The sequence below is a fragment of a genome (genome assembly GCF_019968985.1).
Source record: "MAG: Porospora cf. gigantea B chromosome Unknown PgB_NODE_142_length_34352_cov_116.861, whole genome shotgun sequence".
NCBI classification, from domain to species: domain Eukaryota; phylum Apicomplexa; class Conoidasida; order Eugregarinorida; family Porosporidae; genus Porospora; species Porospora cf. gigantea B.
Window position 1 is genome coordinate 1 of NW_027178676.1, and position 23704 is coordinate 23704.

General features: G+C 52.7%; 22 protein-coding genes across 31 annotated transcripts; 9 read left to right on the forward strand and 13 right to left on the reverse strand.

Annotated features, from left to right (window-relative positions):
* Positions 1 to 257: 257 nt before the first annotated feature.
* On the reverse strand, positions 258 to 1223 carry KVP17_002393 (uncharacterized protein; the record flags this gene model as incomplete). Its single annotated transcript, XM_068518609.1, has 1 exon — positions 258 to 1223. One exon carries the CDS (start codon positions 1221 to 1223, stop codon positions 258 to 260), a length of 966 nt encoding a protein of 321 aa, XP_068378629.1.
* An 83-nt stretch (positions 1224 to 1306) lies between these two features.
* KVP17_002389 (uncharacterized protein) lies at positions 1307 to 2150 on the forward strand (the record flags this gene model as incomplete). 2 transcript variants are annotated; one of them, XM_068518603.1, is made up of 2 exons in its annotated part: positions 1307 to 1492; positions 1521 to 2150. In XM_068518603.1, the coding sequence occupies 2 exons, from the start codon at positions 1307 to 1309 to the stop codon at positions 2148 to 2150; spliced, it is 816 nt and encodes a 271-aa protein (XP_068378623.1). The 2 variants fall into 2 exon arrangements, with proteins under 2 accessions (XP_068378623.1, XP_068378624.1); XM_068518604.1 differs by lacking the exon at positions 1307 to 1492 and having other exon boundaries at positions 1515 to 2150.
* A 65-nt stretch (positions 2151 to 2215) lies between these two features.
* On the forward strand, positions 2216 to 2596 carry KVP17_002395 (uncharacterized protein; the record flags this gene model as incomplete). Its single annotated transcript, XM_068518611.1, has 1 exon — positions 2216 to 2596. The coding sequence occupies one exon, from the start codon at positions 2216 to 2218 to the stop codon at positions 2594 to 2596; it is 381 nt and encodes a 126-aa protein (XP_068378631.1).
* A 76-nt stretch (positions 2597 to 2672) lies between these two features.
* Positions 2673 to 4196, forward strand: KVP17_002385 (uncharacterized protein; the record flags this gene model as incomplete). Its single annotated transcript, XM_068518598.1, has 1 exon — positions 2673 to 4196. One exon carries the CDS (start codon positions 2673 to 2675, stop codon positions 4194 to 4196), a length of 1524 nt encoding a protein of 507 aa, XP_068378618.1.
* Positions 4197 to 4215: 19 nt separating this feature from the next.
* On the forward strand, positions 4216 to 5139 carry KVP17_002392 (uncharacterized protein; the record flags this gene model as incomplete). Of its 2 annotated transcripts, XM_068518607.1 has the most annotated exons (2): positions 4216 to 4376; positions 4404 to 5139. In XM_068518607.1, 2 exons carry the CDS (start codon positions 4216 to 4218, stop codon positions 5137 to 5139), a joined length of 897 nt encoding a protein of 298 aa, XP_068378627.1. The 2 variants fall into 2 exon arrangements, with proteins under 2 accessions (XP_068378627.1, XP_068378628.1); XM_068518608.1 differs by lacking the exon at positions 4216 to 4376 and having other exon boundaries at positions 4471 to 5139.
* Positions 5140 to 5206: 67 nt separating this feature from the next.
* On the forward strand, positions 5207 to 7356 carry KVP17_002398 (uncharacterized protein; the record flags this gene model as incomplete). Of its 3 annotated transcripts, XM_068518616.1 has the most annotated exons (3): positions 5207 to 6119; positions 6187 to 6348; positions 6383 to 7356. In XM_068518616.1, 3 exons carry the CDS (start codon positions 5207 to 5209, stop codon positions 7354 to 7356), a joined length of 2049 nt encoding a protein of 682 aa, XP_068378636.1. The 3 variants fall into 3 exon arrangements, with proteins under 3 accessions (XP_068378636.1, XP_068378635.1, XP_068378637.1); XM_068518615.1 differs by lacking the exon at positions 6383 to 7356 and having other exon boundaries at positions 5267 to 6119; positions 6187 to 6371; XM_068518617.1 differs by lacking the exons at positions 5207 to 6119; positions 6187 to 6348 and having other exon boundaries at positions 6664 to 7356.
* A 27-nt stretch (positions 7357 to 7383) lies between these two features.
* KVP17_002381 (uncharacterized protein) lies at positions 7384 to 9498 on the reverse strand (the record flags this gene model as incomplete). Its single annotated transcript, XM_068518593.1, has 1 exon — positions 7384 to 9498. One exon carries the CDS (start codon positions 9496 to 9498, stop codon positions 7384 to 7386), a length of 2115 nt encoding a protein of 704 aa, XP_068378613.1.
* A 72-nt stretch (positions 9499 to 9570) lies between these two features.
* KVP17_002402 (uncharacterized protein) lies at positions 9571 to 10371 on the reverse strand (the record flags this gene model as incomplete). The annotated part of the gene is made up of 1 exon (XM_068518623.1): positions 9571 to 10371. One exon carries the CDS (start codon positions 10369 to 10371, stop codon positions 9571 to 9573), a length of 801 nt encoding a protein of 266 aa, XP_068378643.1.
* Positions 10372 to 10644: 273 nt separating this feature from the next.
* Positions 10645 to 11019, forward strand: KVP17_002387 (uncharacterized protein; the record flags this gene model as incomplete). Its single annotated transcript, XM_068518600.1, has 1 exon — positions 10645 to 11019. One exon carries the CDS (start codon positions 10645 to 10647, stop codon positions 11017 to 11019), a length of 375 nt encoding a protein of 124 aa, XP_068378620.1.
* A 919-nt stretch (positions 11020 to 11938) lies between these two features.
* KVP17_002383 (uncharacterized protein) lies at positions 11939 to 13269 on the reverse strand (the record flags this gene model as incomplete). Of its 2 annotated transcripts, XM_068518595.1 has the most annotated exons (3): positions 11939 to 12062; positions 12090 to 12270; positions 12300 to 13269. In XM_068518595.1, the coding sequence occupies 3 exons, from the start codon at positions 13267 to 13269 to the stop codon at positions 11939 to 11941; spliced, it is 1275 nt and encodes a 424-aa protein (XP_068378615.1). The 2 variants fall into 2 exon arrangements, with proteins under 2 accessions (XP_068378615.1, XP_068378616.1); XM_068518596.1 differs by lacking the exon at positions 11939 to 12062 and having other exon boundaries at positions 12086 to 12270.
* A 465-nt stretch (positions 13270 to 13734) lies between these two features.
* Positions 13735 to 14031, reverse strand: KVP17_002386 (uncharacterized protein; the record flags this gene model as incomplete). Its single annotated transcript, XM_068518599.1, has 1 exon — positions 13735 to 14031. One exon carries the CDS (start codon positions 14029 to 14031, stop codon positions 13735 to 13737), a length of 297 nt encoding a protein of 98 aa, XP_068378619.1.
* A 23-nt stretch (positions 14032 to 14054) lies between these two features.
* On the reverse strand, positions 14055 to 14858 carry KVP17_002397 (uncharacterized protein; the record flags this gene model as incomplete). 2 transcript variants are annotated; one of them, XM_068518613.1, is made up of 2 exons in its annotated part: positions 14055 to 14396; positions 14424 to 14858. In XM_068518613.1, the coding sequence occupies 2 exons, from the start codon at positions 14856 to 14858 to the stop codon at positions 14055 to 14057; spliced, it is 777 nt and encodes a 258-aa protein (XP_068378633.1). The 2 variants fall into 2 exon arrangements, with proteins under 2 accessions (XP_068378633.1, XP_068378634.1); XM_068518614.1 differs by having other exon boundaries at positions 14055 to 14858.
* Positions 14859 to 15004: 146 nt separating this feature from the next.
* Positions 15005 to 15364, forward strand: KVP17_002380 (uncharacterized protein; the record flags this gene model as incomplete). Its single annotated transcript, XM_068518592.1, has 1 exon — positions 15005 to 15364. One exon carries the CDS (start codon positions 15005 to 15007, stop codon positions 15362 to 15364), a length of 360 nt encoding a protein of 119 aa, XP_068378612.1.
* A 143-nt stretch (positions 15365 to 15507) lies between these two features.
* KVP17_002384 (uncharacterized protein) lies at positions 15508 to 17412 on the forward strand (the record flags this gene model as incomplete). Its single annotated transcript, XM_068518597.1, has 1 exon — positions 15508 to 17412. One exon carries the CDS (start codon positions 15508 to 15510, stop codon positions 17410 to 17412), a length of 1905 nt encoding a protein of 634 aa, XP_068378617.1.
* Positions 17413 to 17477: 65 nt separating this feature from the next.
* Positions 17478 to 17820, reverse strand: KVP17_002379 (uncharacterized protein; the record flags this gene model as incomplete). 2 transcript variants are annotated; one of them, XM_068518590.1, is made up of 2 exons in its annotated part: positions 17478 to 17783; positions 17812 to 17820. In XM_068518590.1, the coding sequence occupies 2 exons, from the start codon at positions 17818 to 17820 to the stop codon at positions 17478 to 17480; spliced, it is 315 nt and encodes a 104-aa protein (XP_068378610.1). The 2 variants fall into 2 exon arrangements, with proteins under 2 accessions (XP_068378610.1, XP_068378611.1); XM_068518591.1 differs by lacking the exon at positions 17812 to 17820 and having other exon boundaries at positions 17478 to 17708.
* Positions 17821 to 18342: 522 nt separating this feature from the next.
* KVP17_002391 (uncharacterized protein) lies at positions 18343 to 18902 on the reverse strand (the record flags this gene model as incomplete). Its single annotated transcript, XM_068518606.1, has 2 exons — positions 18343 to 18486; positions 18540 to 18902. 2 exons carry the CDS (start codon positions 18900 to 18902, stop codon positions 18343 to 18345), a joined length of 507 nt encoding a protein of 168 aa, XP_068378626.1.
* A 67-nt stretch (positions 18903 to 18969) lies between these two features.
* KVP17_002377 (uncharacterized protein) lies at positions 18970 to 19266 on the reverse strand (the record flags this gene model as incomplete). The annotated part of the gene is made up of 1 exon (XM_068518588.1): positions 18970 to 19266. The coding sequence occupies one exon, from the start codon at positions 19264 to 19266 to the stop codon at positions 18970 to 18972; it is 297 nt and encodes a 98-aa protein (XP_068378608.1).
* A 375-nt stretch (positions 19267 to 19641) lies between these two features.
* Positions 19642 to 20559, forward strand: KVP17_002388 (uncharacterized protein; the record flags this gene model as incomplete). Of its 2 annotated transcripts, XM_068518601.1 has the most annotated exons (4): positions 19732 to 19870; positions 19901 to 20044; positions 20085 to 20211; positions 20241 to 20559. In XM_068518601.1, 4 exons carry the CDS (start codon positions 19732 to 19734, stop codon positions 20557 to 20559), a joined length of 729 nt encoding a protein of 242 aa, XP_068378621.1. The 2 variants fall into 2 exon arrangements, with proteins under 2 accessions (XP_068378622.1, XP_068378621.1); XM_068518602.1 differs by lacking the exons at positions 19901 to 20044; positions 20085 to 20211; positions 20241 to 20559 and having other exon boundaries at positions 19642 to 19884.
* On the reverse strand, positions 20349 to 20648 carry KVP17_002404 (uncharacterized protein; the record flags this gene model as incomplete). The annotated part of the gene is made up of 1 exon (XM_068518625.1): positions 20349 to 20648. One exon carries the CDS (start codon positions 20646 to 20648, stop codon positions 20349 to 20351), a length of 300 nt encoding a protein of 99 aa, XP_068378645.1.
* A 297-nt stretch (positions 20649 to 20945) lies between these two features.
* On the reverse strand, positions 20946 to 21607 carry KVP17_002378 (uncharacterized protein; the record flags this gene model as incomplete). The annotated part of the gene is made up of 2 exons (XM_068518589.1): positions 20946 to 21059; positions 21116 to 21607. 2 exons carry the CDS (start codon positions 21605 to 21607, stop codon positions 20946 to 20948), a joined length of 606 nt encoding a protein of 201 aa, XP_068378609.1.
* Positions 21608 to 21683: 76 nt separating this feature from the next.
* Positions 21684 to 21992, reverse strand: KVP17_002376 (uncharacterized protein; the record flags this gene model as incomplete). Its single annotated transcript, XM_068518587.1, has 1 exon — positions 21684 to 21992. The coding sequence occupies one exon, from the start codon at positions 21990 to 21992 to the stop codon at positions 21684 to 21686; it is 309 nt and encodes a 102-aa protein (XP_068378607.1).
* An 84-nt stretch (positions 21993 to 22076) lies between these two features.
* KVP17_002401 (uncharacterized protein) lies at positions 22077 to 23612 on the reverse strand (the record flags this gene model as incomplete). Of its 2 annotated transcripts, none has more annotated exons than XM_068518622.1 (1): positions 22077 to 23612. In XM_068518622.1, the coding sequence occupies one exon, from the start codon at positions 23610 to 23612 to the stop codon at positions 22077 to 22079; it is 1536 nt and encodes a 511-aa protein (XP_068378642.1). The 2 variants fall into 2 exon arrangements, with proteins under 2 accessions (XP_068378642.1, XP_068378641.1); XM_068518621.1 differs by having other exon boundaries at positions 22077 to 23567.
* Positions 23613 to 23704: the final 92 nt, after the last annotated feature.

Here is a 23704-nt window from a genome sequence, read left to right on the forward strand (position 1 = left end):
TGAAGTCGAAAGGCCAGAAGAAAAGCACCACATGCTTGCCCTTGTAGTCACTGAGCGAGACTTGCTTGAAGGTGCCGTTGGGCATAACAGCTTCGGCAGTGAACGCTGGGGCAGGGCGAGTTACGAGTGAAACCATTTCCGCAAATAAATGCTATTGTTATTTTCAACAATTAATACTGTAAACGTCCCAATTCATAATACATGAGTACAGCATCTCATGTCACAAAAGCTTCATAGTGCTACATAACACCCCCCAATCAGTCAAACGCGCTTTCTCTTCGTCTGAGCACGAGAACTCCAGTGACGAAGGCGACCATTCCAACGAGCAACACACAAGCCACCACTGCCGAGTCAAAGGGTTCCGGCCTCAAGGCGGTGCCATCAGTTGTGGTCGACGTTGTGATTGGTACCTCGCAGGGACAGTAGCCGTAACACTGGGATGGGTCGATCAGGAGGCAGACATTCTTCTTGCAATCCGAATTTCCTATACTAACGCCAGGGAAGTCGAACATCTCCGGCTTCCCCGATAGAAAGACGCAGAGCCCAGTGTACCATCTAAAATAAAACAAATCGCAATCAGCATCTTTCTGGCATGACTCCTCGCATTCATAGGCCGAGATGTTGAGAAGGGCCTTCCGGACAGTCCCGTCCTCCAGGGATACAGCCTTACCATGTATCATACACTGTGATCCGCAGTACTGAGCTCCAGACGTGGCTCCTTCAACCTTGTCCATGCTCGTCCTGTTCGAGAACAGCCAGCATTGTCTATCTGCAGCAACGAATGACCAGTAAAGACACTTCTCCATCGTTTGACATGTCTCCCTGCACACCTTAAAGGTGGCGCTCATCCCATATTCCAGAAGGGTACCACCTACGAAACGATTATCCTGTTCGCAAGGACACCACTTGGGACCTGACACGTTGCCGTGTGCCGTTGTCGACGGACCGTTGGGATTCTCGTGCAGATAACACGTTGAGCTCTCCTTGGTGAATTGGAATGCGTGGCATTTGCTGATCACTTGACATATCTCCTGACAGGAAACATATGACGTAACTCCCAGTAAAAGCGACAACGGAGGCTGCGTGAGAGCAATCTCATCATTGTAGCAGTCATTCGTAAGAGCTGAAGGTTCGCCGACCAACGGAGGTTGGTCTTGGGCCCACCCTACGTCGGAGAGAATTGATATCAACAGTGACAAGTAAAGAACTTCGAATGGAAACATTTGGCTTCGAAGGTGAACTCCAGGGGATATGGCCAATTCCACCACCACATTTCTCTGTGAGAAAGCAATATATATTTTCTCGGATGTCGCAGTGGACCGCCTACTACACGGCTGAGGGCAAGCCGTATTACCACAACCACTTCACTGACGCGACGCAATGGACCAAGCCGGACGATATGTCTGACATGCCTGCTCCAGAGGCAGTGGGGAAGCCTACTGAGATGCCAAAGGCGCTCGGGGGAAGCATTGCCCCGCCAACCCCAATTAAGGTTAGTGAAAGGACCGGAAGGCATGCAGCTCTTCTACTTCTGGGACGTTTCCTGGGTAGCTAGTCTTTTTGACACCACAACAACTGAGGTATCGCAACGCGTTCTAGTGTCCGCTCTTCCTTACGTGATGAAGGAGAGCACCACACCCATGTATGAGAAACCTGATCTCTGGGGGCCTTTCTGGCTATGTGAAACGGCCTCCATCCTCCTATTCTTCTGCAGCAACATAAACCGGTACCTCAATGATCACATAGCCGCGGCGCTCTTCCGCACGGAGGTGCTGTCGCACGTTATGGTGTTCTGTTTCTGGGGATTCACTTCGGTGGCCGCATATTTAGTTGGCGTGCTCGTCAATCACCAGAACGACTCTGCTGAATCTACTCCAGTGCCCAGCCTATCTACATTCCTCGGTATCACTGGCTACGCTATGGTCTGGACGATCCCCTTCGCGCTCGTGGCGGCGTTCCCCCTCGGCTGGCTTCGTAATCTTCTCGCGTTCGTGTTGGGGTGCTCAGCGGCGATAGCTGTTATTCGAAATGTAGCTCGGGGAAGCGACTTCGCGTCTTTGCCAAGAATGTCCCAGATCACCACGCTCGCCTTATGTGCTGGAGTGTTTGCTTATTTCATGTGCCTGCCAGCGGCATTCTATTCTGGATGAATGTCACCTGCAGTTTAACAAGGACGTGGGCTTCGTACGATAAATTGCATAATCTCTGAATCTAAATGCGTCTTCTGTCACTGCTATTTTCTGTCGCATTGGCCAAAAACGCCGAGCCTGCCGATTTCCAGTTGACATTCCCTAGTTCTGGTGGGGTTCTAACCGTTCACAACCCCGTCGTTGGGGACTCTCTCGAAATCTCGCTTGAGAGCAACATCACAACGGGGTACGACTGGAGAGTTTCAACGACGAACCAAGTTAAGTTGATAAGTCGAAGCTATATCAAAGAAGTTACGAAGATGAAGGGTGCCCCCGGTACCCGTGTCTTCCGTTTCGACCTGGAGGAGGAGCCTCAGGATGGTGAACAACTCATCAGGCTTGTCTATAAGCGGTCCAGGTCTGACGACATCGCTGCAGAGGCACGCGTTGAGGTGCTGATGGACTGAGTGTTTAATGGGTGGACTTAACGTACATGAGTAACATGCACTGATGTCTGTTTTGACTCAGAAGAATTGACGATTTATGTCGCTCGTCTGCAGTATCAGTGGCGAGTGTCCCGAGGAACCCGTTTTGGTTCCCAGAACAGGCCTGATCTACGAAAAACGACTACTAAGGCAGTATCTGGAGGAAAATAACGGGCTTTGCCCGTCTACGGGTGACCCCATAGACCTCGCAGACGCCATAGCTGTAAACGTCGACCCCGTTGTCAGACCGAGGCCTCCGAAAGCAGCCTCAGTCGGAGGGCTCCTGGGCCTGCTCCAGAATGAGTGGGACACTCTTATGCAGGAAACATTCGTTCTACGGCAGCACCTGGATCAAATTCGCAGCCAGCTCTCACAGTCACTCTACCAACATGAGGCGGCATGCCGAGTAATCGCTCGACTGCAACGCGAGAAGGATGCGTTGCAGGCACAGTCTGCCGCCCTGCAGCAAGAAGTAGCTTCTCTGAAGAACACGGGGTTCACTCCCAGTGAGCAGGGTTTGCCTGAGACGTTCCTCCAAGAGATAGAGGCCGCCTCCGTGAAGCTAACTCAATCTCGGCGTAGCCGTGGCCTACAAGACGTCTGTCCGCGGTCCAAATGGGCCAAGATCGAAAGCGGTGGGCGGTTCCAAACCCACCAGGCAGCTGCCAGTGTTTGCGGAGTGACCGGCGTGAAGGTGGTTCTGAACGAGAGCATCTCAGCCTCGCCAGTATCTGTGTCAAGCGGGAGAGATGGATCTGCGACGCTCTTCGACCTCAATGAACGACAGGTAATCGCCTCACTTATCGGACACACCAGAGCAGCGTCAGAGGTGGTGGTGCACTCAAAGCTGCCTATCGTGGCCACCGGATCCGCAGATAGGACGATTCGCGTCTGGTCCGGCAGGAAAACTCAGATGGGGAAAATGTCCTTCAAATCGAGCCATGTCCTCCGTACCCACACCGGTGAAATACTGTCCCTAGATCTGCATACGCTCGGCTCGCTCCTGCTGAGCAGCGCCACGGATCGGACGATGTCCATACATGATCTGGACAGCGGCGCGTTGTACAAGGTTTACAAAGGCCTGGGATTCAACTGCAACCGGGTGCAGGTCCATCCTGACGGGGTGATATTCGGGGCAGCCAGCCAGGGAGGCACTTTGGACATATGGGATATCCGGGAGGCGGTATGCAAAGCCAAGCTAGAAGCGGAAGCTGCAGTGGCGGATCTGGACTTCAACCAAAATGGGTACTACCTCGCTTCGGGTGACGTCGCTGGCAATGTTAAGATCTGGGACCTCCGCAAAAGCAGTGTCGTGCAGAGCCTGGCGCTGGGACAACCGATCTCCGGCGTCAGCTTCGACTACAGTGGGCAATACTTGGCCGCTTCCGCGGCTGAAGGTATCGTTAAAATCTACAACTACGAAACAAAGCACCTCCTATCTGAAGTCAACGAGATTCACCTCGGATCCAACCCTTGCAGAGTGGGCTGGGGTCCTCGAGCCCAATGGCTCCTCGCAGGATCCGTAGCCGACTCTGCCGTAGAGCTGTGGAGACCTGAGTGTGAAGCTGAACGGCTTGAATAATTCTGATTACTGAATCTTTATGTGGAACCCTGTCCGTAATCTCCGCTTTGGCTGGAATGCACGACCATACATGTGGCGCTACATCCTGTTAACGAAGACTATTACGATGTTGTCGATGGCAATAGTTGTGATGTGCCTGGCCACAATTTTGATCGACCCATCGTCCTTCACAGACCACAGGTGAGTGTCGAAACGCAACGTAATTAGCTGCAACTATCAGGACATCTCGGTTCTGTCCAGCCTCACAACAGCAGTCACTGCCTCTACCGCCGTGATGGCTTTCAACAGTCTGTTGTGTTACCTCCTAATGAACAAGTTCGTTAATATCACCCAACCGGAGATAATGCACACAGGACGTGTGGGGAGGTATATTGGATGCATGATCAAGTACATACCATGGGCCATTGTCCTCGCGCTCATTATGGCAGTCAGCCTCTCAGGAGGACTCGGCATCATGCTGATTTTTCAAAGAACGTACGACCTGGGTTTCTTGAACAACAGATGCCGTGAATCCTACAATGAAGCAGGCGCCGTAGCCGTTGAGAATTGTCGGGCCTACTTTTCCACTTGCGACCCCAACTCTGACAAAATGAAACAGTGCAGCAGTCCAGATTTCCAAGCGAAGCTAGAGTTCTGGTATTACCAAGTCCAGTACAGCCGCCCCCAGGAGATGTGCTTCGAATATGACGCTGCCATCATTCCCGATGGGGCGTGTTCTGTGTCGCAAGAACAGTGCACTTTTTCAACTTCGCACACGTCGCAGCTGTTTTGGGTTTACTCGGCTCTGCTCTCCTCATTGGTCACCCTGCTGAGTTTGATCGGCACGGTCTACGTTTTTATAATCTACGACACTCCGGCAGAAACATTCCTCTATCAGCCTGGATACGAATCACAGCACTTGATATTCGTGGTAATGCGACGATTGGGGTTCTGGGCCAACTAAAATTTTCGATGACGACCGACGTCCAGCACACAGTACGCGTGCAAATAATTATTAGTTTTTCTACGTCATGCTTTCCAAATGCGTAACAACGAACTCGACGGCGCTACACGTCGTCACCGCTTCGTTCATGCCGACCGCAATTGCGTCCTCCGAAGTTAGTGATGCGCCCGCTAGGCCCCCATCTATGAAAAAGGCATCTGCATTGCTCCTCCAACAGCCAGTCTCCGGAGTTGTTAATTCCCGTGGACAAAAACTTCCTGGACGAAAACTTTCTCTCGCAGATAGACTTCGCCAAGCTTCCGGAGGCAAAAACCAGGCGGTTAGGTCTGATGAGGTTGTCGATTTCCTCTTCTGTGAAGAAGATCGCTCTACAGTAGTTCGACACAAGACCAACAACGGCGACTGGATCAGCGGCGTCAGCGACGCCGCTCCGTCGACGCCAGCGATTAGGGCATCCCTCAGCCTGCCTTATGCCTACGACTCAGCCAACGGAACATATCTGGTGTCTCACAACAAGGGCCTCCCGAGATGCCTTGCCGCTATCACACCGATACACCTAGAGACGGTAGCTTGCGCCTTACACCAGCTTCACCAACGGGGTTGGGTGCACGGGGGGATCTCCATCGATAATCTCGGCGCGGATACGACAGAGTTCGGAAAGCTGCTGACCCTTCACGGATTCGAGAACTCCACTCACAATTCGAGTGCTACTGCTCAGCTCACGGACCAGTGGATGCTGGGACTGGCCCTTTGCAACTACGCTGGAATCAACATCTCCTGCTGTATTGACGATGCTCGTCCAAACAGCAAACAGGACAAGTCGTTTCAGAAGGTCAGCGACTTCAATAGACTCTTCACCGTGTGCTCGCCTGAGTTTCTCAAAGAGGTATCTCAAAAAATTCGGGAGCTGCTCCTTCGAGGCATCATTGGTGACGATTTCTCCAATAGGGATTTCGACAACATCAAGACAGATATTGGAGGTGAGCTTTAATGTAACGTAAATTAATAATACATAGGTATATTAATACATATTAATTCATATTTCAGCGGATTTAATTAGCGTACTTGACCCGGCAACTCGTAAGACTTTGCAACTCATGCTTGGCGATTTGTCGTTGCACGAAATCCGACGCATAGCGGAAGCGAAGGATGATAGGATTGCGAAGCGAACGTTTGACAGCTCTCTGGATTGTTTATCGAATAGCGTCGGTGAGATCCATTGCCCCTGTTAACGTCTTCGCAGCCGTTTTGGGGACGCACCCCCGACCTATCTTCGGCTGCGACCATTGGTCTCAACAGGACCAGCGCCGCTTCCTTCGAGCGTTGATTGACCTGTTTGACTTCAAGTATACATTGTACAAGTTTCGGCCAAGCTGCGATGAGAGCGAGGATTCGCCTGGTTATCCATCGGCAACATCGACCGTCAGGAGCGGTGATGAGAACCTCGGTAGCTCGGCTGTGGGGAGGTCTAGTCGGCAGTTGAGGCAGGGTTCCAGAAAGTTAGGTATGAGGATATCAGGCTTCATGTCAGGGATCGGCAGTCCGGACACTGCGGCTTCACCTACGGCGAGGAACTGGGTCGGCAACCCCACCATCTCTAAGACGACTCATGAAAATGTTTTGGACATGGATTCATTACCGACTGAGTTTGAATATTCAGTGGGGACAGCACCTGCCAGAGCACCTGCCGTGGTTGATGAATATTCACTGGGGACAGCACCTGCCAGAGCACCTGCCGTGGATGATGAATATTCACTGGGGACAGCACCTGATGAGGACTACGCATTGCCCTATGGGTCGGTTTTGCAAGAGACAATCTGCGACAAGCAACCGATTCCCGTCAGTCAATTGTTCGAGTCGTTTCCCGAGATGTCCATCCAACTGATTGGAGGAGCCCACTCCGCCTTGATGCCGCCACCGTCATCCTCCACCATCATTATGTCGCCGTTTACGTTTCGTCGACTCTACCACACCTTGATCGCTCTACACAACTGTGGCTACTGTACGGTTCCCGGATCTCGCGAGATGATCTGTTTCGACTCGACCAGCAACCAACACCTGATCCGGACCAGTGAGGTCGTTGCTGCCACACCTGATATGCAGCAACAAGAAATGCGCTTGTTCATCTCTACGCTGCTGAGGTATCTTGATAGCCCAGTTATAAGGAGTGTGGAAGGTATGGAAGTATTCAAGCGCACACTGGAGGCACACCGTTAACACACTGCGAGAAACTTTTCCCTTTACTCATTGCGAACCTTGGGGTTTCTTAATTTTCTTGAGGGCTGTTTTTGGTGTCTCCTGGGTGGCTTTCCCAGCCACTACTCCAGCAGTAGTGGCGACATTCGCCATCTGATCTGCAGTGGGTCGTGGCTGAATCAACTCGTGAGAAGACTCCTGAATCCGGCCGAGTATGCCGTGAGCTCGAGGTTTCGGCGGCTCCAGTTGCTGTGGGGACTGTGCGGGAGTTTTCTCGCTTTCCAGCGAGACGTCAGCTGCTTGTTGTCGATTCAACTCGGCGGATTCCTTCAAAATGTCGATTCGTGCAGCATCCGTCTTTACACGGTCGGTCTTAGCTGCCATCAACGCTTCCTCGGCAAGCCTCCTGGCGTCCTCCAGTCGCTTCCTGGCTTCCTCTTCCGCATTCTTCATCGACTCCACGGCCTCGCGCTGCCTCGCGAGGATTTCCGCCTCCTTTGCAGCCCTCTCATCCTCTGCCTGAGCATGTTTCCTCTGGGCCTCATCTTCCGCTTCCTGTAGTTTTTGTCTGGATGCAGACAGGGTGCGTTCCGTTTCCGCTTTTAGAGCCTCTACATCTCGCTCCATCTTCTCCCTGTCCCCTTCGAGCTGCTTAACGAACTCGTCCTTAAGGCGCTCCAAATCTGCCAACTGACCCTCCTTTGCTTCTTTTAACGATTGCAACTCTCTGCTTCGCTTCGCTTCTATTTCCTGAAGTTGCTTTGCTCTTTCGCTGGCCAAAGCCTCCAGCTCCTCACGTCGCAGACTGTCCAGCTCTTCCTGCAACTGCTTCCTCAACGCCTCCCACTCAGCCCTCTTGTCCGCTTCAAGGCGCTCGATGTCCGCAAGTCTTCTGCGCTCCCTGGACTGAATCTCGTCCATGACACCGTCCCGCTGGTTGCGCAGTTTTCGTTGAAACTCCTCGAACTCCAGTGCAATCTGATACTTGCGTGAAGAAAGGTCCTGAAGGCCGCTGTCCAGAAGCGTACTCTTCGCGGAGAGCTCTTCGATTTGCAGTCGGTACTGCTCGCTCAGAGCCTCTGCGCTCGTTCGCTCCTTCATAGTCTCGCTAATCAATGCCTTCAGCTCATTTCGCAGCCTGACGATTTCAGGATGGGTCTCCGGGTCCATGCTCACATGACAATGCAAAGGGCACTGCGTGCACACAAAGCCGTGGACTTCAGCTCGGCAGCAGCAGTCTACGTCTTTGCGGCTTTCTTCAATTGCTGCCTGAATGAGGTCCACATTCTCGGGATTCAGAAGTAGGGGATCCTTGGCACATAGTGCCTTCATGCGTTTTTGGAGGGGTATGTTGTGCCATATTAAGCCGTTATGCAGCCATCGCTTGTCGTTCATGAAGACAGCAACCCACCGAAGATCCGCCGGGCTTCTGCACCAGAGAGATCGATAAGACAGCCAGGATCTGTCAAGCGTGGCCGCTGCCTGAAAACGCAGATCCAAAGGAATGTAAAGCCACTTATCTCGTAGACCGATCCACAGCGGATCACCCGAGATACAAGCAATGACCTTGAGGTCATATGGGCTGTCGAACTCCACCAGTGAGGAGAGTGCGTCCATCTCCTGCTTGCTGGACGCGGGGGCCTCCGCCTCAAGACCGCGTAGGCGCCGTGCCACCGCCCAGCTGGGATCTCCCAGCACCTGCTTGATCTCGCGCCCTGCTTGTAGAAGCCTGCTGTCCAAAAAAGGAAGGCGGTCTAGCAGTAACAAGAACTCTGGCATCAATTCGACTCCTAGGATCTGGGGGTCCTTCGTGACGATATTCACGAGCATGACCAGCCGGTCAATCAGCAAATTGGCCAGGCGGTCGTCTGGTTGTCCTTGCATCTCTTTCCGCACCAAGGCGTTCTGAGCTGATAACGCCTGATATTTCTTTTGGCTGTTGCGGAGCTGCTCATCTTTGGCTGCCGTCTCGAGCCTGAGGTGTTTCAACTCGGACTGTAGCTGCAGCTTCTCTCTTTTAATCAGATGCACGCTCCCAACACAGGGTTGACAAATGCTGTCTCGAAGTGGCGGACGAGACCGAAGACTGAGAGGGTCGAATTCCCGTGCACGAATCCCCCTCACCAAACCGCAAGCCAGGTGCTCCTCTTGTCTCCCGTTCATGGCGAAACTAAAATTCAACTCGCACACAGCACTCTTGTGAACAACAAATGAAGAGCAGAGAACAGTAGAGAATTATTCGGAAGTGGAACGGGAAAACGATCTTACGAACTTGAGGATCTTTCCCATGTCTGTCGATGTGGTTTCCAGTTTGTGCTGACCTTCATTCCCATGCTGATTCTGCTCCAGCACAGCAGCAACATTCACAGACGTTCCGTCCCCTACGGGGCAACGAGCGAGCTCCTTGAGTGCGACATTCAACTTGACATTGACCCAGTTCAAACGACTTTTAATGTCCTTGATCTCCTTTCTGGAACGAAGGAGGACCGATTTCTTCATTTGGTGTGCCAGTTGGAACTCCATTTGCTCCTTCTGGCGTTGCAGATGCGCTACGTTCTGTGCGGCGCTATTCAGCCTCGACGAGTTCGATGAAGACTGTACTTCACCGTTAATGACTTCGGTTTGGTCTGCATGGGGCGGTGGACTGGGAGAACAAGCTTTTCCAACAGCAGATATTGTTGGCTTCCGAATAGTGCTCTTCCCATGCGAAAACCGCTTCAACTGGCAATTGGACCTCCACTCTACAGTGACAAAGTCATCATCTTCATCGTCTGAGCCAATAACGACTTCCAATGGCTTGAATGCGCTGTAGGGCTCCACGGTGTTGGGTCTCGGTGTGCATACCGTTGGAGCAGCGTTTTGGACAAGTTCTCCGGTTATGGTGGCGTAAGGGCTACTATCAGGTTCATCTCGTGAGGCATACACTGCACCGCTTATCTTGGGTTTCGTCTCCCCGTGTGGAAACAGTAGCTGTGCGTATTCGCAGCCTTCGGCGCCTACGAGAGCAGCACTTCCACTTCGCATTTCCCACGACATTCCCGGATATGCTGGTGCAGAGATATTGGAGGCAGCAAAGCCACTTGCACACATGATGAGAGGGTTGCTTCCTGTCACATCAGATGGTGCGTGTGACAGCATCACAACACTCAAAACTTGTGTATTTGTTCACGAACACTGTTTTGTCAGTCATAAACCAAAACACAAGGGTGATAGAGGCATCCTGCGCGTGCTAACACAAGGGGGACACAGCGATCTGATTTTCGGCTAGGCCACGCATCATTAGACAGAAAACAGCAGACAAAGAGAACCATGTTGTCTTCGATAAGCCCCACGCAGGCTGTAGGATTCGCTTTTAATCGCATATCGATGATGAAACTGCTTAGTGCGGCGTTGGCTGTGGCGGTCTGGTGCGCTCAGGGTCCCGCTGGCTGCTTGCAGAGGGGTATTGGCTACAGGTCTGTGTGCCGTAATAAACACTTCTGCGACGCTGGCCGTTTAGAGAACGTGTATAGTGTGGACGCTTGCGTGGACAGCTGTCGACGGTCACGCAAATGCCAGTACGTCACGTGGGATCCTGCCAGGCGACGGTGCGGGCTTTTCGGCTCCCCCGTTCAAGCAGTTCCGGACCACCGCTACATTTCCGTTGACATGCGCTGCGCTCATCCCGGTGTACTTGATCAGTGAGTCTCGACGACGCTTCTAATGCAGCCCTTGTGTGCACCGACAGGGCTACGACGGCCGTGACCTCTCGGTGATTCGGACCTCATCAGCACAGACGTGCTGGAAAACATGTGTTAGAAGAAGGGGGTGCAAGGGCTTCTCCTGGGATCAGCGTAATCATCGCTGTAGACTTTTGATGAGCATTAATCGTGTGTTCGAATCCAACTTTCACTATTCCGGAAAGAAGTGGTGCTTCGTGAACAAAGTGCGGCGGCGCACTGCGGACTGCGGACCTTCCCAGCCGGGTACTTTGGCTCCGTTGCCCACTTTGAGTCCATTACCTACCATTCCTAGTGGCAACGGCGGTACTTTGGCTCCGTTGCCCACTTTGAGTCCATTACCTACCATTCCTAGTGGCAACGGCGGTACTTTGGCTCCGTTGCCCACTTTGAGTCCATTACCCACCATTCCTAGTGGCAACGGCGGTACTTTGGCTCCGTTGCCCACTTTGAGTCCATTACCCACCATTCCTAGTGGCAACGGCGGTACTTTGGCTCCGTTGCCCACTTTGAGTCCATTACCCACCATTCCTAGTGGCAACGGCGGTACTTTGGCTCCGTTGCCCACTTTGAGTCCATTACCTACTTTCCCTGGCCTTCCCACGCTTCCCAGCCTGCCTGACTGGCTCCCAACGTGGCCCTGCCGCAGCACGACTGATCGGCCCCGTCCTTGCCAGGGCCTTAGATGCGGGAAATGATTTGCAATCTTTAAACCTGTAATGCTTTAACGAAGTAGCGTGTAATGCTTTAACGAAGTAGCCTGTAATGTTCTAACGAAGTAGCCTGCAATGTCAATGTTCTAACGAAGTAGCCTGCAATGTCAATGTTCTAACGAAGTAGCCTGTAATGTTCGTGGTACCAAGCCACAAAAACAGTTTAGTCGACTAGTAAGTCACAAGAGAACCAAGGAAGCCGCTACCAGCGCACATTCCACCTTCATTGCTGGTAGGAGGCTTCATTCGGCAGAGATACCCTTCTGAGACGTTTTGCACGCAGGTGCCTTCGTGTCTGGTGGATTACCCCAATTGCACTCACACCAGAACACATCCGTACATTCCGATTTCGTTCTGTACAGGTTGCCCGTAGTACAAAGGTTGGCCGGCACGAATCTCGACCAAGACAGTGGTTTCGGCAGACGCCTCAACGCGTTCCATGAGCACCCAGTCGCTGCCTTCGGAGGAGTTCTTCAAGATTTCAACCAACATTGGAGGGATGTCTGAGTGCAAATGAACTCGCGACACCCACCTTCACCGAATAAGTTGTTTCCGCCACCTTCTTTGCAAGGTTTGAGGACAAAATTCTCGGGAAACGCCAACGCCTTCTCTACGATTGAGCTGTTGAGTGTGGGATCCGCCTGCAGCGCGGTCACCGCCATAATACGGTGGACAGCGTCATCAGACTGGGTGACAATCGCGATTTCACCCACCATTCCAAGAGCCCGCAGGATGTCGTCTTGGGCCAGCAGGGACTGCACGCTCTTGGATCCGGTGAGCTGTTGGGGGACAGACGGGCACTTGAACGCTCGCGACCTCTCTATTGTCTCGCGAATGTCCCACCATGTGGTATCAGTGTCGGCATCTTCAGCGTAACCCGATCTGAAGTACACCACTGACACCTCAAAGTTGTGGTGATGATCCGTACAACAGCAGCAGTTGTGTCGTTTCAAAATCAGCCGGTCCTCCTGAAGAAAGAGGTCCCCCCGTAAGAACGTCTCTTTTAGTTGAGAAGGGCTAAGATACAAGCTGAGATCAGCCGGAAGGTTGCTAGTTTGGTCAATGTGATTGGTCCCGCTCAAGTCGCCCACCGCCAAGATACCGGTCAAATTGCCAGGCGCCGGTCGATACATTTCATGTGCCGCCTGTAGATGACGCTGAAGGGTTTGTTGGCCATCAGTGGTCTGGTGATTGTCTGGGGACAGACACTTGCATGTATCGGGACAGCATCCGTCTTGACAGCAGCCGTAGGAGCTCAATGTCAGCCGTTGCATGTTGGATTTGTGCAGCTCCACTACCTTGCCTGACAGGTGGTGCAAGCTGCAGGCGATCAGGTTCATCTCGACTTGGCGGGGACCGTCGACTCCAACAAGATAATCGCTGCGGGTAATGCAAAGACGGTTGTCCTGCTTTAGATTTCGGCCTCCCGGTCCGTATACCCTCTCTGATATCATCAACAGTCGCTGGAGAAACGGGTCAGATTTGGCCGCAGGTGCGACCATTGAGTGAAGGAGGGTCGTCTCGCAGGCGAGCCGGTCATAGAGCTCCTGGAAGTCATGCGTCACCCTACGAAGATCGTCGAAGACGCTTTGGGGGAGCTGGAAGCAGGGTTATGAATGAAGGCGATAGAAAACGCACGGCAACAGGGAACAGCGAATGAGGCACCAACCAGTTCTCGAAGCCCTTCAACGATGTGTGCACGGATCCTCTAGGAAGGAACATCCCAAGGGACATGGCGTGGAGAAGCGACAATGTGCGAATGTGAGAGCATTCCTGGTTATCATTGGACGAAATGGTATTCACTAGCGTCGTCGGCAGGAACGAGACACACTTCGACGACACGCAGGGCAGCCCTGGGGTACAACATACGCCTGCGGTTGCGTTGGGCATCTAAAATGGATTTCCACATTATGAGACTGTTGAAACGCAATTCTGACCACCAAGCTACAAGATTACTGCCATCTCCATTAACATGCTTCACTGACAACCTCGTCTTTGGGCGGCATGATCTCTCGCATTATTTCTGCGTCGTACTCATTTCCTAAATAGTGAATGTTGTAGAAGCAAGAGCTGAGCAGCGCCAGTCGCCGAAGGCTCTCAGGGGTGTCGGGGTGCTCTCGAACCCACTTGTCAATCCATTCGTTGCGGCAGCGATGTTGTGCCTCCGACTCCCAATGTCGCTGTTGTCGGATCTCTTCCATAAATGCGTTTTTAGGGTGTAGGTTATCTGACCACTCGCACAGCAGGTCACCTTCTGTTGTCATCGATACACACAAAAAACTATCAGTCAAGGACTCTCGTCGTTCACCCCAAATGAGGAGTCTGGCAGGCGAATGTCCTGCTCCAGGTCGCCATCAACAGGAACGACCAGTAGTGGTGTCCCCTCAGCGTCGAATCCCTGCTGTTCCACTCGGGACTCCTCCAGCAACTCTCGATAACTCATGAACTCTGTTCCTGTTCCCCCAGCTTTTACGATCTTCTGCAGGCTCGTTACCATTGAAAGGAAATAACAGAACATAGTGAATATCAGCGCTATGCACGTCTGGTGAATTACCACCAATCCTGACGCACGACTGGTGGAGGTCAGGTCGTCAGCCCGCGTCAGAAGGCTGTGGAACAGTGCCAGCGTCTGATTATGGTTCAGCCCAACACTCACAATGAATATTAAAAGAAGAATCGAGCAGTTGATCTCGAGGACGAACCGCGCCGCCTTAATGAGTCCGTACGTGCCCCCGAACCCGCTGGACACCAAGCAGATCCCTGACAAAAAGAAGAAGGCGTAGAACAGCGCCAGGTCCACCTTCACTACCACCAGATTGCTCGTGATAAAAGCGTTGATGATGTTCAGGCAGTCGCTGCCTGAACACAGAGGAGCGTTGAGCTGGTCCGACGCCACGCGTGCGAGCTGGTACACAGCGTTGGCGATGGAGTTCGCTGCTTGAGATAAAGCCACGAATGTGTAGGCGCAGTACCCCGCGATGCAGAGTATATGCAGGACGCCCGCGAGGCGTACTCCATGCCTCACGCTCAGCGAACAAAAAGCTGTCTTCTGGTTCCCACAACAGCAAAGAACGCTGAAGCAGCAGCACATATCTTTTGTAAATATGGACAAATCTAAGAGACTTCACATCTAGACATCAGCTCATGTCCGCCACCGCCTCATTGACAGTGCCTCCCCACTGGTGTGGATACTGGCCAGCTTGAAGTGCTTCGCTAAACAGCAGTATTGCACAAATCATGTTGACATCTTCATCAGGTTTGGACTTCTCTGACCCTGCGTCAAAGTCAACACTCCATCGGGTCCTCTCCAGTGTGAGCGAGACGCTGTCGCGCTTGCACTCCAGCACGGGTGACCTGGCCCCCATTGCCAAGATACAGGTGCAGGGCTCGCTGCAGATTCGGAAGGTGCACTCGGCGGGCAACACGTCATGGCACCAGCTGCCTGCAGAAAACGTGGTCAAAATCAATGACCGCTACGTGGAATTGGGACCTAAGACTTCCTGGCGACTACTGATCACCGGAACAGACCAGGCGGGCAGAAAAGTGAGAGACATCGTGACTGTGAAGCACCCCGTGTCATCGAAAACTACTCTGTAGCGAGATCAAAACTACCCTAAGCGAGATTACTCCACAAAGCGACTTTTATTCGCCAAACCCCTTGATCGACTCGGCAGACTGAGGGGGCGGCCTAGGGCAGCCCGGGGGCGTCGAACGGAAAATCGCCGAAATCTGGTGGTTGAATGAAGCCACGACCGGATGGAACCTCAAGGCCGCCGCCGCAGTTCTTCGTTGACACTCAACGCGGTGAGGTCAACGAACTGAAACAGACCCTCCAACGGCTGGCCGCCAAGAGCGACCCGGACAAGTTGCGAGAAACAATGAAGCGCGTGGTGGTCTGCATGACCGTAGGCATGGACGTCTCCAAGGTGTTCACAGAAGTCGTGCTGGCCTGCGCCACCACGGACATCGTCACAAAGAAGATGATCTACTTGGTCATCACCACGCACGCGGAGGTCCACCCAGAGCTGTCTCTTCTCACGGTCAACACGTTGACCAAGGACAGTCAGGATGTCTGCCCCTCCATCAGGGGTCTTGCGCTGCGATCATTGTCTTCGTTGAAGCTGCCCATGATTAGGGAGTATCTGGAACCGTCTCTGAAGCAGGGTCTCAGGGACGCGTCACCAATCGTCAGGAAGGCTGCCTGTATGGGATGCGTAAAGCTCCACGCCTTGATATCTGGCCTGCCTGGGGACTTCCAGGAGCTGCTGACTGAGCGTACGTACGATCGAAATGTGCAGGTCGGCGTGGCGGCACTGCAGGCGCTGAACGAAGTGAGTGGAGGACAATTCGTGATGCCTCGCTCCATGGCACATCACTTTGTACGCAATATTAGCCAGGCGGAATGTTGGCAGCAGTGTGTCATTCTTGATTTCCTGGCCAACTACGTCCCCGAAGACTCGCAGGAACCGTGGGACATCATGAACGCGCTCGAGGACAACATGCAGACCAACAGTCCAGCAGTGGTGGTCGCCACCAGCAAGGCCTTCCTCTGCTTGGCCGGAGAGGACAAGCTCCAGCAGATTATCGAGCGCATGCGGAGCCCTTTCCTGGGGCTCAGCGTCACCTCCTCTGATGAGGAGGCTTATTGTATCCTCTTGCACTTACGCTACCTGTTAATCCGCGGAGGCGAGGAAGCTGCCCGATCTTTTGCGGACGATTTTCAGACCTTTTACTTACGCCATTCGGACTCGTCATCCCTGAAACGGGTCAAATTGGACATCCTTCCTCTGATCGTAACTGAGAAGTCAGGCACCGACTTGACACGGGAGCTTTACGACTCCGCAATCGCCGAGAAACGCCCAGAAGTCCAACGTATGATCGTGGCTGCCCTGGGGCATGTAGCCACCCAAGCACCCTCATGTCAAGATGCTGTTTGGAGCCGGCTCTCCGACCTGCTGGACAGCGGAATACCCACTCTCGCAACAGAAGCGTTGCAAGTACTGTGCACCGCCGCGCTGAGCCGAATGTCGTTGATCTCGTTGGTGGTTAACTCAAGCTTCGCTCGCGGAGCGATTGGGAAAGTCACTTGTGAGAAAGCGTTGGTAGCGTTTCTCACTCTCCTTGGATCCCACCCCGCGGAATTCGCCTCCGCCCCCTACTGGGTGGAGTCGGCAATTGAATTGTACTGCGATCGTGTGGATGTGTGGCACTCCACACCAGTGACACTCGCCCTTCTTGGCGCCACCACCAAGATTTTCTTGGTCCGCGCTCCTGAAATGCAGCCCGGTCTAGGTCTGCTTCTCGAAGAGATCCTCAACGGAGAGAACACCCCATTCCCTGTGCGTGACCGAGCCCTCTACCTCCACCGCTTCCTAGAAACGTCCACCAACACGCTCCGGAACCTCCTGTTCATCAACGATTCCTCCACCCCAGCACCTCCCTCATGCAAGGTGCCACTTTTCGAGTACAACTCCCTCTCCGTGGTCTTTGACAAACCTATCAGCGAGTTCATGACAACGACGCCCCTGTCTCTTGCCGGCAGACGGAATCTCGCGTTGGCCGTTGGAAAGCCGCTGCCTCTGAAGACGGCAGAGCCTCTAGAGCAGAAGGATGCCAAGGATGCGGAAGCGGTATCGTTGCTGTGAGTGGTTTTTGAAACTGGTAGTTGCCCGTTCGCAAACGCTGTTGTGATACGCATGCAGTGTTAAATTCAGCCATCCAAGTAGTCTGCCAGAACTCCAAACGCCTTCTCGATATCATCGGGCTCCCATCCTTCCTGAACGAACCAGTGCAAGAAGGCTCTCGACCTCCAAAGTTTTCGAGCATCCACTAGAGACGAGCTGATGGCCTCGCGACACTCAGCGCCGGACTTTAACCACACCACAGTGTTGAGACCCTCACAAGGAGTCACTGATATCAGCCCGTGGCGCGCCCTGTCCATCAGTTGTCGAGATTTCTCCAGCAGGTGGCGAGTCAGACAAGGCACGCGGATGGCCAGGGAGGACACATCAGGCAGCTGTATGGAAGGGCTTGAGTCTCCTCACCACGTGCATGTCTGGGCCTAAGAGGGAAGCGAGACCTCTCGCAACCAATCTAACAAGAGCTACAGCCGGTCGACCTGAATCCAGGTGCGCCATGGAGCATGTCAATAAGCTGGAGTCTTGATGAGTGGAGACCACCGGTCTCACGTTTCAACGCTGTCGCTTGAACAACGCTCTTGAAAGTTGAATTTGACTTCAGAGGTCGCCTGTCACCGCTGGGGAAAAGTTACTTGGCCGCCCAGGTTGTAGGCTCACGCAGTTAGCTCCAGGAGCGCTGAGGCTGGCAGGCTGACTGAGAGGTTACGCTTCAAAAGCGGTCCCAGCGACCAGCGATGAGGATCGCGGTCTGTATATCGAACCTTAGGAATCTCTACCGCATGCACTGCCACTGACAAGAATGGTTGGAGTACTTTCGTCGATAATTCGAGACAGAGAAAACAGACTAAAACGAGGTGACCAGCATTTTTTACAAATTAATTAGATTAAAAAGACTTTGTAAGGATTGATCATTAATTGATCGCTGGTCAGGACATCTTACCAATTGTACGGTGCCACGACGGAGTGGTTTTCGGAGAAGCCCGCCAAGCAGCATATTCTCTCGTTGGAAAACGACTCAATCAGCCGCGAGCTCACGCCGGAGGCGAACCCCTCGGACAGAGAAAACACGGGTAGCATTACCTGCAGACTGTTAAAGCAAGAAAAAAAAAAGAAAGAGAGATTGGTAGCCTGACCTCCGCCCGCTCCGCAGACTCCAACTCCAGCCGGACAGCGTCGACCACAGGGACGAAATCCTGCTGATAAGCGGTCATGCAGTTGTCCTGGCAGCTTTTGCCCCACACGGGTCCTCTGAGACAACGATGCTCCAAGCTATGGACGAGCGACCAGGCCTCGCAGTCGACCAGCACCGATCTAGCGTAGGGGTACTTGAGATTCAAGTGAAAGAATTTTCGGTAGGGATTCCGTGTTATACAGCTAGGGAAAACCCTCCGGTCTCTGGGAATGGTTTCGTGGAGCTCAACTGACAAAGTCCTCCAGAAGAGCGAGCCAATGTCGTTTCCAGTTCGACCAATTTGAACAGTAACGAACTCGCCCATGCAAATAGAATTACACTGCTGACTCCATGTGGGATGTTATGACTATGAGCATTCTCTCATCAGATGATCACTTCTTCTTCTGAACCTTCTTGGTGCTAAGGCATTTGTTGAACTTCTTGTAGAGCAACATCTTATTAAGAGGACTGGCGTTCACGACGTTAAGAGCAACACCTCGGCTGCAATCCAGCGGGGCAGTCTTCCTTACGGGAGCACCTGTGGGAGAGATAGTGTTGGTCAAGAGACGGATTTTGTTGCCCTTGTTGAGGGTGACACCGACCTCAGCACCAGTGAAGGTACAAGCAGTCTTGTCCAACTTGCCGAAAGCGAAGGGATCCTTGTTCAGGAGGAAGTTGCCACGCTTCATGCGGAACCTATTGTGGTTCTTCACAACGGCCCAGACGATTTCAGAGGAAGCCTGGAAACTATCAGAGAAGATGATATCAAAGGGCTTCTTGAATCAGTCGCAAATTGCTAACCGTCACAGTATCCGGTAAAAGTGATCATCACGTCTCCTCCCTCCTACAGTCATGTTCTCTTACCTGATTGCTCATAGTCGGCTCTGACACTCCCACGATATTCAGCATTTTGTAGGACAAAACGGAGTTACATCCCCCATAATCCTCTTCTTGCTTAATGTAAAATGTGGATCTTTAGGGTGGAGACTTCAGGATGAAACGTATTGTGCCCTTGCTGACTTCTCTTGGAGACTTACATTCGCGACTGATTTATGTAAAGCCAAATGAGTGCCGCGCTGATTGACGCCCTTAAAGGGTGCGCATCTCTTGCGGAGCATAGACCTGTGAACACCAAACGAATTATCACGTTCTCTATGGACGTTGACAGCATCCTCGATGGTGGCATCCCAGTTGGCGCCGGCATAACGGAGATCTGTGGTCTCCCAGGCACTGGCAAGTCGCAGCTGTGTATGCAGCTGGCGGTGACTGTGCAAGTGCCATCCGGTATGAGTGGTGAGGGCTCATGACGAACAACTCAGAAAGGTATTGGAGGGCACGCGTTGTTCATCGACACTGAAGGTTCGTTTTCAGCTGAGAGAACTGCCATGATGGCAACGGCCATGAGCGAGCACGTTAAGAGGCGAGGAGGCGACCAGGAACACTGGGACTACGAAACCATTTTAAGACGTACGGCAGCCATAAATCCCATCACTCATAAATCTTCCAGACATTCAGGTAATACGAGTGTTCGATCACGTCGAACTATTGGCGGCTGTGGGAGGCCTGGGCCATTACATCCGTGTACATCCGCTGGTGAAGCTTGTGGTGATCGACTCCATTGCCTTTCCGTTTCGGTAAGAGAACCTGGGTGTGAATATTGTAGGCAAGCCCTCAAGTCTCAGATTGCGGAGCGGAACGCAGCGCTAAGCTCCATCGCTAAATCCCTTCTCCACTTGGCCGCTAGGTATGACCTGGCGGTGGTTGTCACGAATCACATGACCACTAGGCTGAGTGACCAAATGGTTGTACCCAGTTTAGGACCCTCGTGGGCCCACATTCCAAGTCTGCGATTAGTGTTGACACTAGACGAGAACGGCAGGCGCGCAGTCGTGGATAAGGCAGTGTCACTGCCATCCCAGTCAGCGGAGTTCTGCCTAAACAACAACGGTCTCCGAGATTGCCCGCGAGATGTGGATAGGTGACGCTTCTCCAGGTAGGCGGCCACGTCATGTCGTGAGGTCGGGAGATCCGCTCCAATGAAGCCTGGCTCATGCAAGAAGTTTCTCGGCATCTTCAAAGCTTCTCGAAATCACGCTTCGAGAGAAAGCGCCTATTCGTTGGTAACCTGTAGCATGGCCGCCTAGCTGTCTGACAAGCCTACCGCAATCGACAATAGCTCGGAGACGGGCAGTCCACCACTCTCCGCTCTTATCCTGACCCTCGAAACCGGGCAGTGCTGGCGGTGGGCTGTCCGTGATCGTAAAGCTGTGGTCGCGCAGGACTCGCTCGCTGAGAACGAAGCCGTTGTCAATTCGAGTCAAGTCGTATTCATCTCTGATGAAGAGTGAATCATTTCAGAAGTAGACACCTACTCAGCCAGATTGAGCTCCTTCGGAGAGGGATCATCTGGGGCCTGCTGGTAGCTCAGAATGAATCCTCGGAGTTGCAGGTAGCGGGAGCGCGTCCCGAATCCTCCGACATTCTGCAGAATATCAGAATAATAAATATTGTAAGAAATACGTTAATACGTTGCGGCACCTTCTTGCAAGCCCAGGCGTGCATCCTCGTACGTTGGATTTTCTTTACTATCCTTCTGATTTTCAATATTTCTTCAGGGGAGCGCTTAAACAGCTCCAATCTCTGGGGAGCACTCATTCGACTAACGTGGATTCCAATTTTGCGGTAAGGGTTTTCAACGTCGCCTGAGGCCGAATCTGGCTCAGAGGGTTCGCTCTGCTTGGGACTGCGGGCGGAGTGCGGCCGGACCTGCAGATTACTGAGCTCATTATGTCTTATCATCAGGCTTTGAAGCGGTCCGCTTACCGTATCACTCGAGTCTCGAGCATCCGCAGTCTCTTCGGGCTCCAAATCAGAAGGAAGTGGACTTTCTACCATGTCCCTCGAGTCAGAGACGAGTTTCGCGATGATTGTGATTGGTTCTGCGGAAGACACCTGCCTGATTATAGGCTCGACAGACGACGATCGCCGTCCTTCCACAGGAGATGAGAAGGAGCTCCAGGAACTGTACATGTAAGCCTCCAGGCTGCAACTGGAACCCAGTCAAAAGAATCTATGACTACAGAGCTAGAGATTATCTGATGAGACTCTACACAAATTTCTCTCCAGATTGCAGGTGGTTGGAACCATCTTTCCGTGATTGCCACATGCACTGTCCGAGAGTGGTTAGCAAGGAGTTAGCCTGGGCAGCGTCACACTGAACCGGGTCGCACGATACAGCACTTTCGAAAAATTGTCCAGCAGAGAATTTTCCCGTCTCTGGGATAAGGTGGTATCGCCTCAGAGCGTCCACCACAATGATTCTGGAAGGACTCTCATGAGGGGCGCCTGGGGTATCAGATCCGGAGTCCTCAGTGTCTTGAAGTCCAATTTGGAACCAGTCAGCGAAAAGATTCATGTCACCAAATATCACGATATCAGCACCAACGTTATTATTTTTTGGAATTATTCCTGCTCTTCAACAGTTCCTTCTGTGTTGTTGTTATGTCTCAGGTCGTGAGTACGAATTGCGGATCAGCAGATTAACTGTGGCAGGGTCATATACCATCCTTCCAGGATCGAACGGTTCGTCGGGGGTATCTCCACGCGGAAGTTGAATCCGAGATATCAACTGGGAACCTTGCCTTTCGATACCATCAGGGTCAAATGCGCCATCTGACGCATCCGCTGACGCGTCCGCTGACGCATCCGCTGACGCATCCGAAGGCACATCGTATCCCTCAAGGCAAACGTAGATGATCGCGGTAACGACGAATATGAATGGAGCGAGTGCGGCTCCCAGCACGGTCCAGAACGAGATCGGCGAGCTCACGGTGGCGTAGTTGGATGACGTCGGCTCCAAGGAGATGCAAAACAGACAAGGGGTAGATGTCAGCGGATCACCTTGCTCTGTGCCAGCTTGTGTGCTGGTGGATGTGCTGGTAAAAGTACTGGTAGTAGTACTGGTAGTAGTACTGGTACTAGTGCTGGTAGTAGTACTGGTAGTAGTGCTAATCGCTCCGCACCACCTATGAGTCGCCTCCTCGTTCCCGCTGCTCAGAGCTCTGAAACAATCGACATTGTGATGGCCCGCGTGACTGTTCCAGATAGCTTTATTATCAATGAAACTGAGATCTGGTCCACCGCATTTAGCATCTTTGAATACATCTGCGTCGATAAAATAATTGGAATAGACGGGACAGGTTCCTGTGCACTGAGTCGCTTGAAGTATCCTAGGGAACCCACCGAAGTTGTCGGGAACTGCAGGCTCTGCAGCATATACAATAACAGGTGGTAGTGTGAAGTCCGTGCACCCCATGTCGTACTGGTCTGCCGTGTGTTCTGATGGTTTGACCGCCAACGAGGCTGGCTTGCCGCAGTATTCCCACAAGTCTGCAGATCTGGAGTAGAGCACGGACGCCCAGACGCTTTTGGAGGGGCCGACATGAATGGTGACGGGTACGTCAAAAATACTGATGCAAGAGGCCACCGCCGGCAAAGGCGTGTTGGGGTAGCGCGGTCTCAAACAATCGTCTCCGGCTGTTCCTCGTGTGATGCTATCGGCGCAATGCAACCCATCAACTGCGTGAGATTCATCCATAAAGGCATCTCTCGCAACGACGGCCCAATCAGGACCCCCACACTCGGCCATGAGCAGATGTGAAGGGCGAAAATGAAAGGGAATCGACACAGGACAGGGATCCACCCCAGCCACGCACATGCTGGGATCGTCGCCCCTTACAGGTCCATCAGGGATCAGCGGCCACTCCGTTCCCTCCATCTGTGTTCCTAGGCATCCCAGCAACCACGCGGGCTCCCCGCTGTCGGTACCTTTCTTTACGCCGACCTCGCCTTGGCACAGCTTGCCGTGGTGAAACGCCAGGGTCCAGACGTCAATGGCGTCAGCTTCACGAACGGTGGCCATAAGTCGAGCGCCGGGAAGATGAAAGTCGCCAGCTCGCTTGCATCCGAGGTATAACGGATCCCGGGCCATTTGAGCGAGAGCTGACACTGCAAGAACGCTAAAATTCAAAAACATAATGAATCAAACAATCCTATTTTTTCATGGTGCATCTGAGGTATAACAATCCAATAATTCAAAAAGCATGATTCAATTCATGGTTCATAACT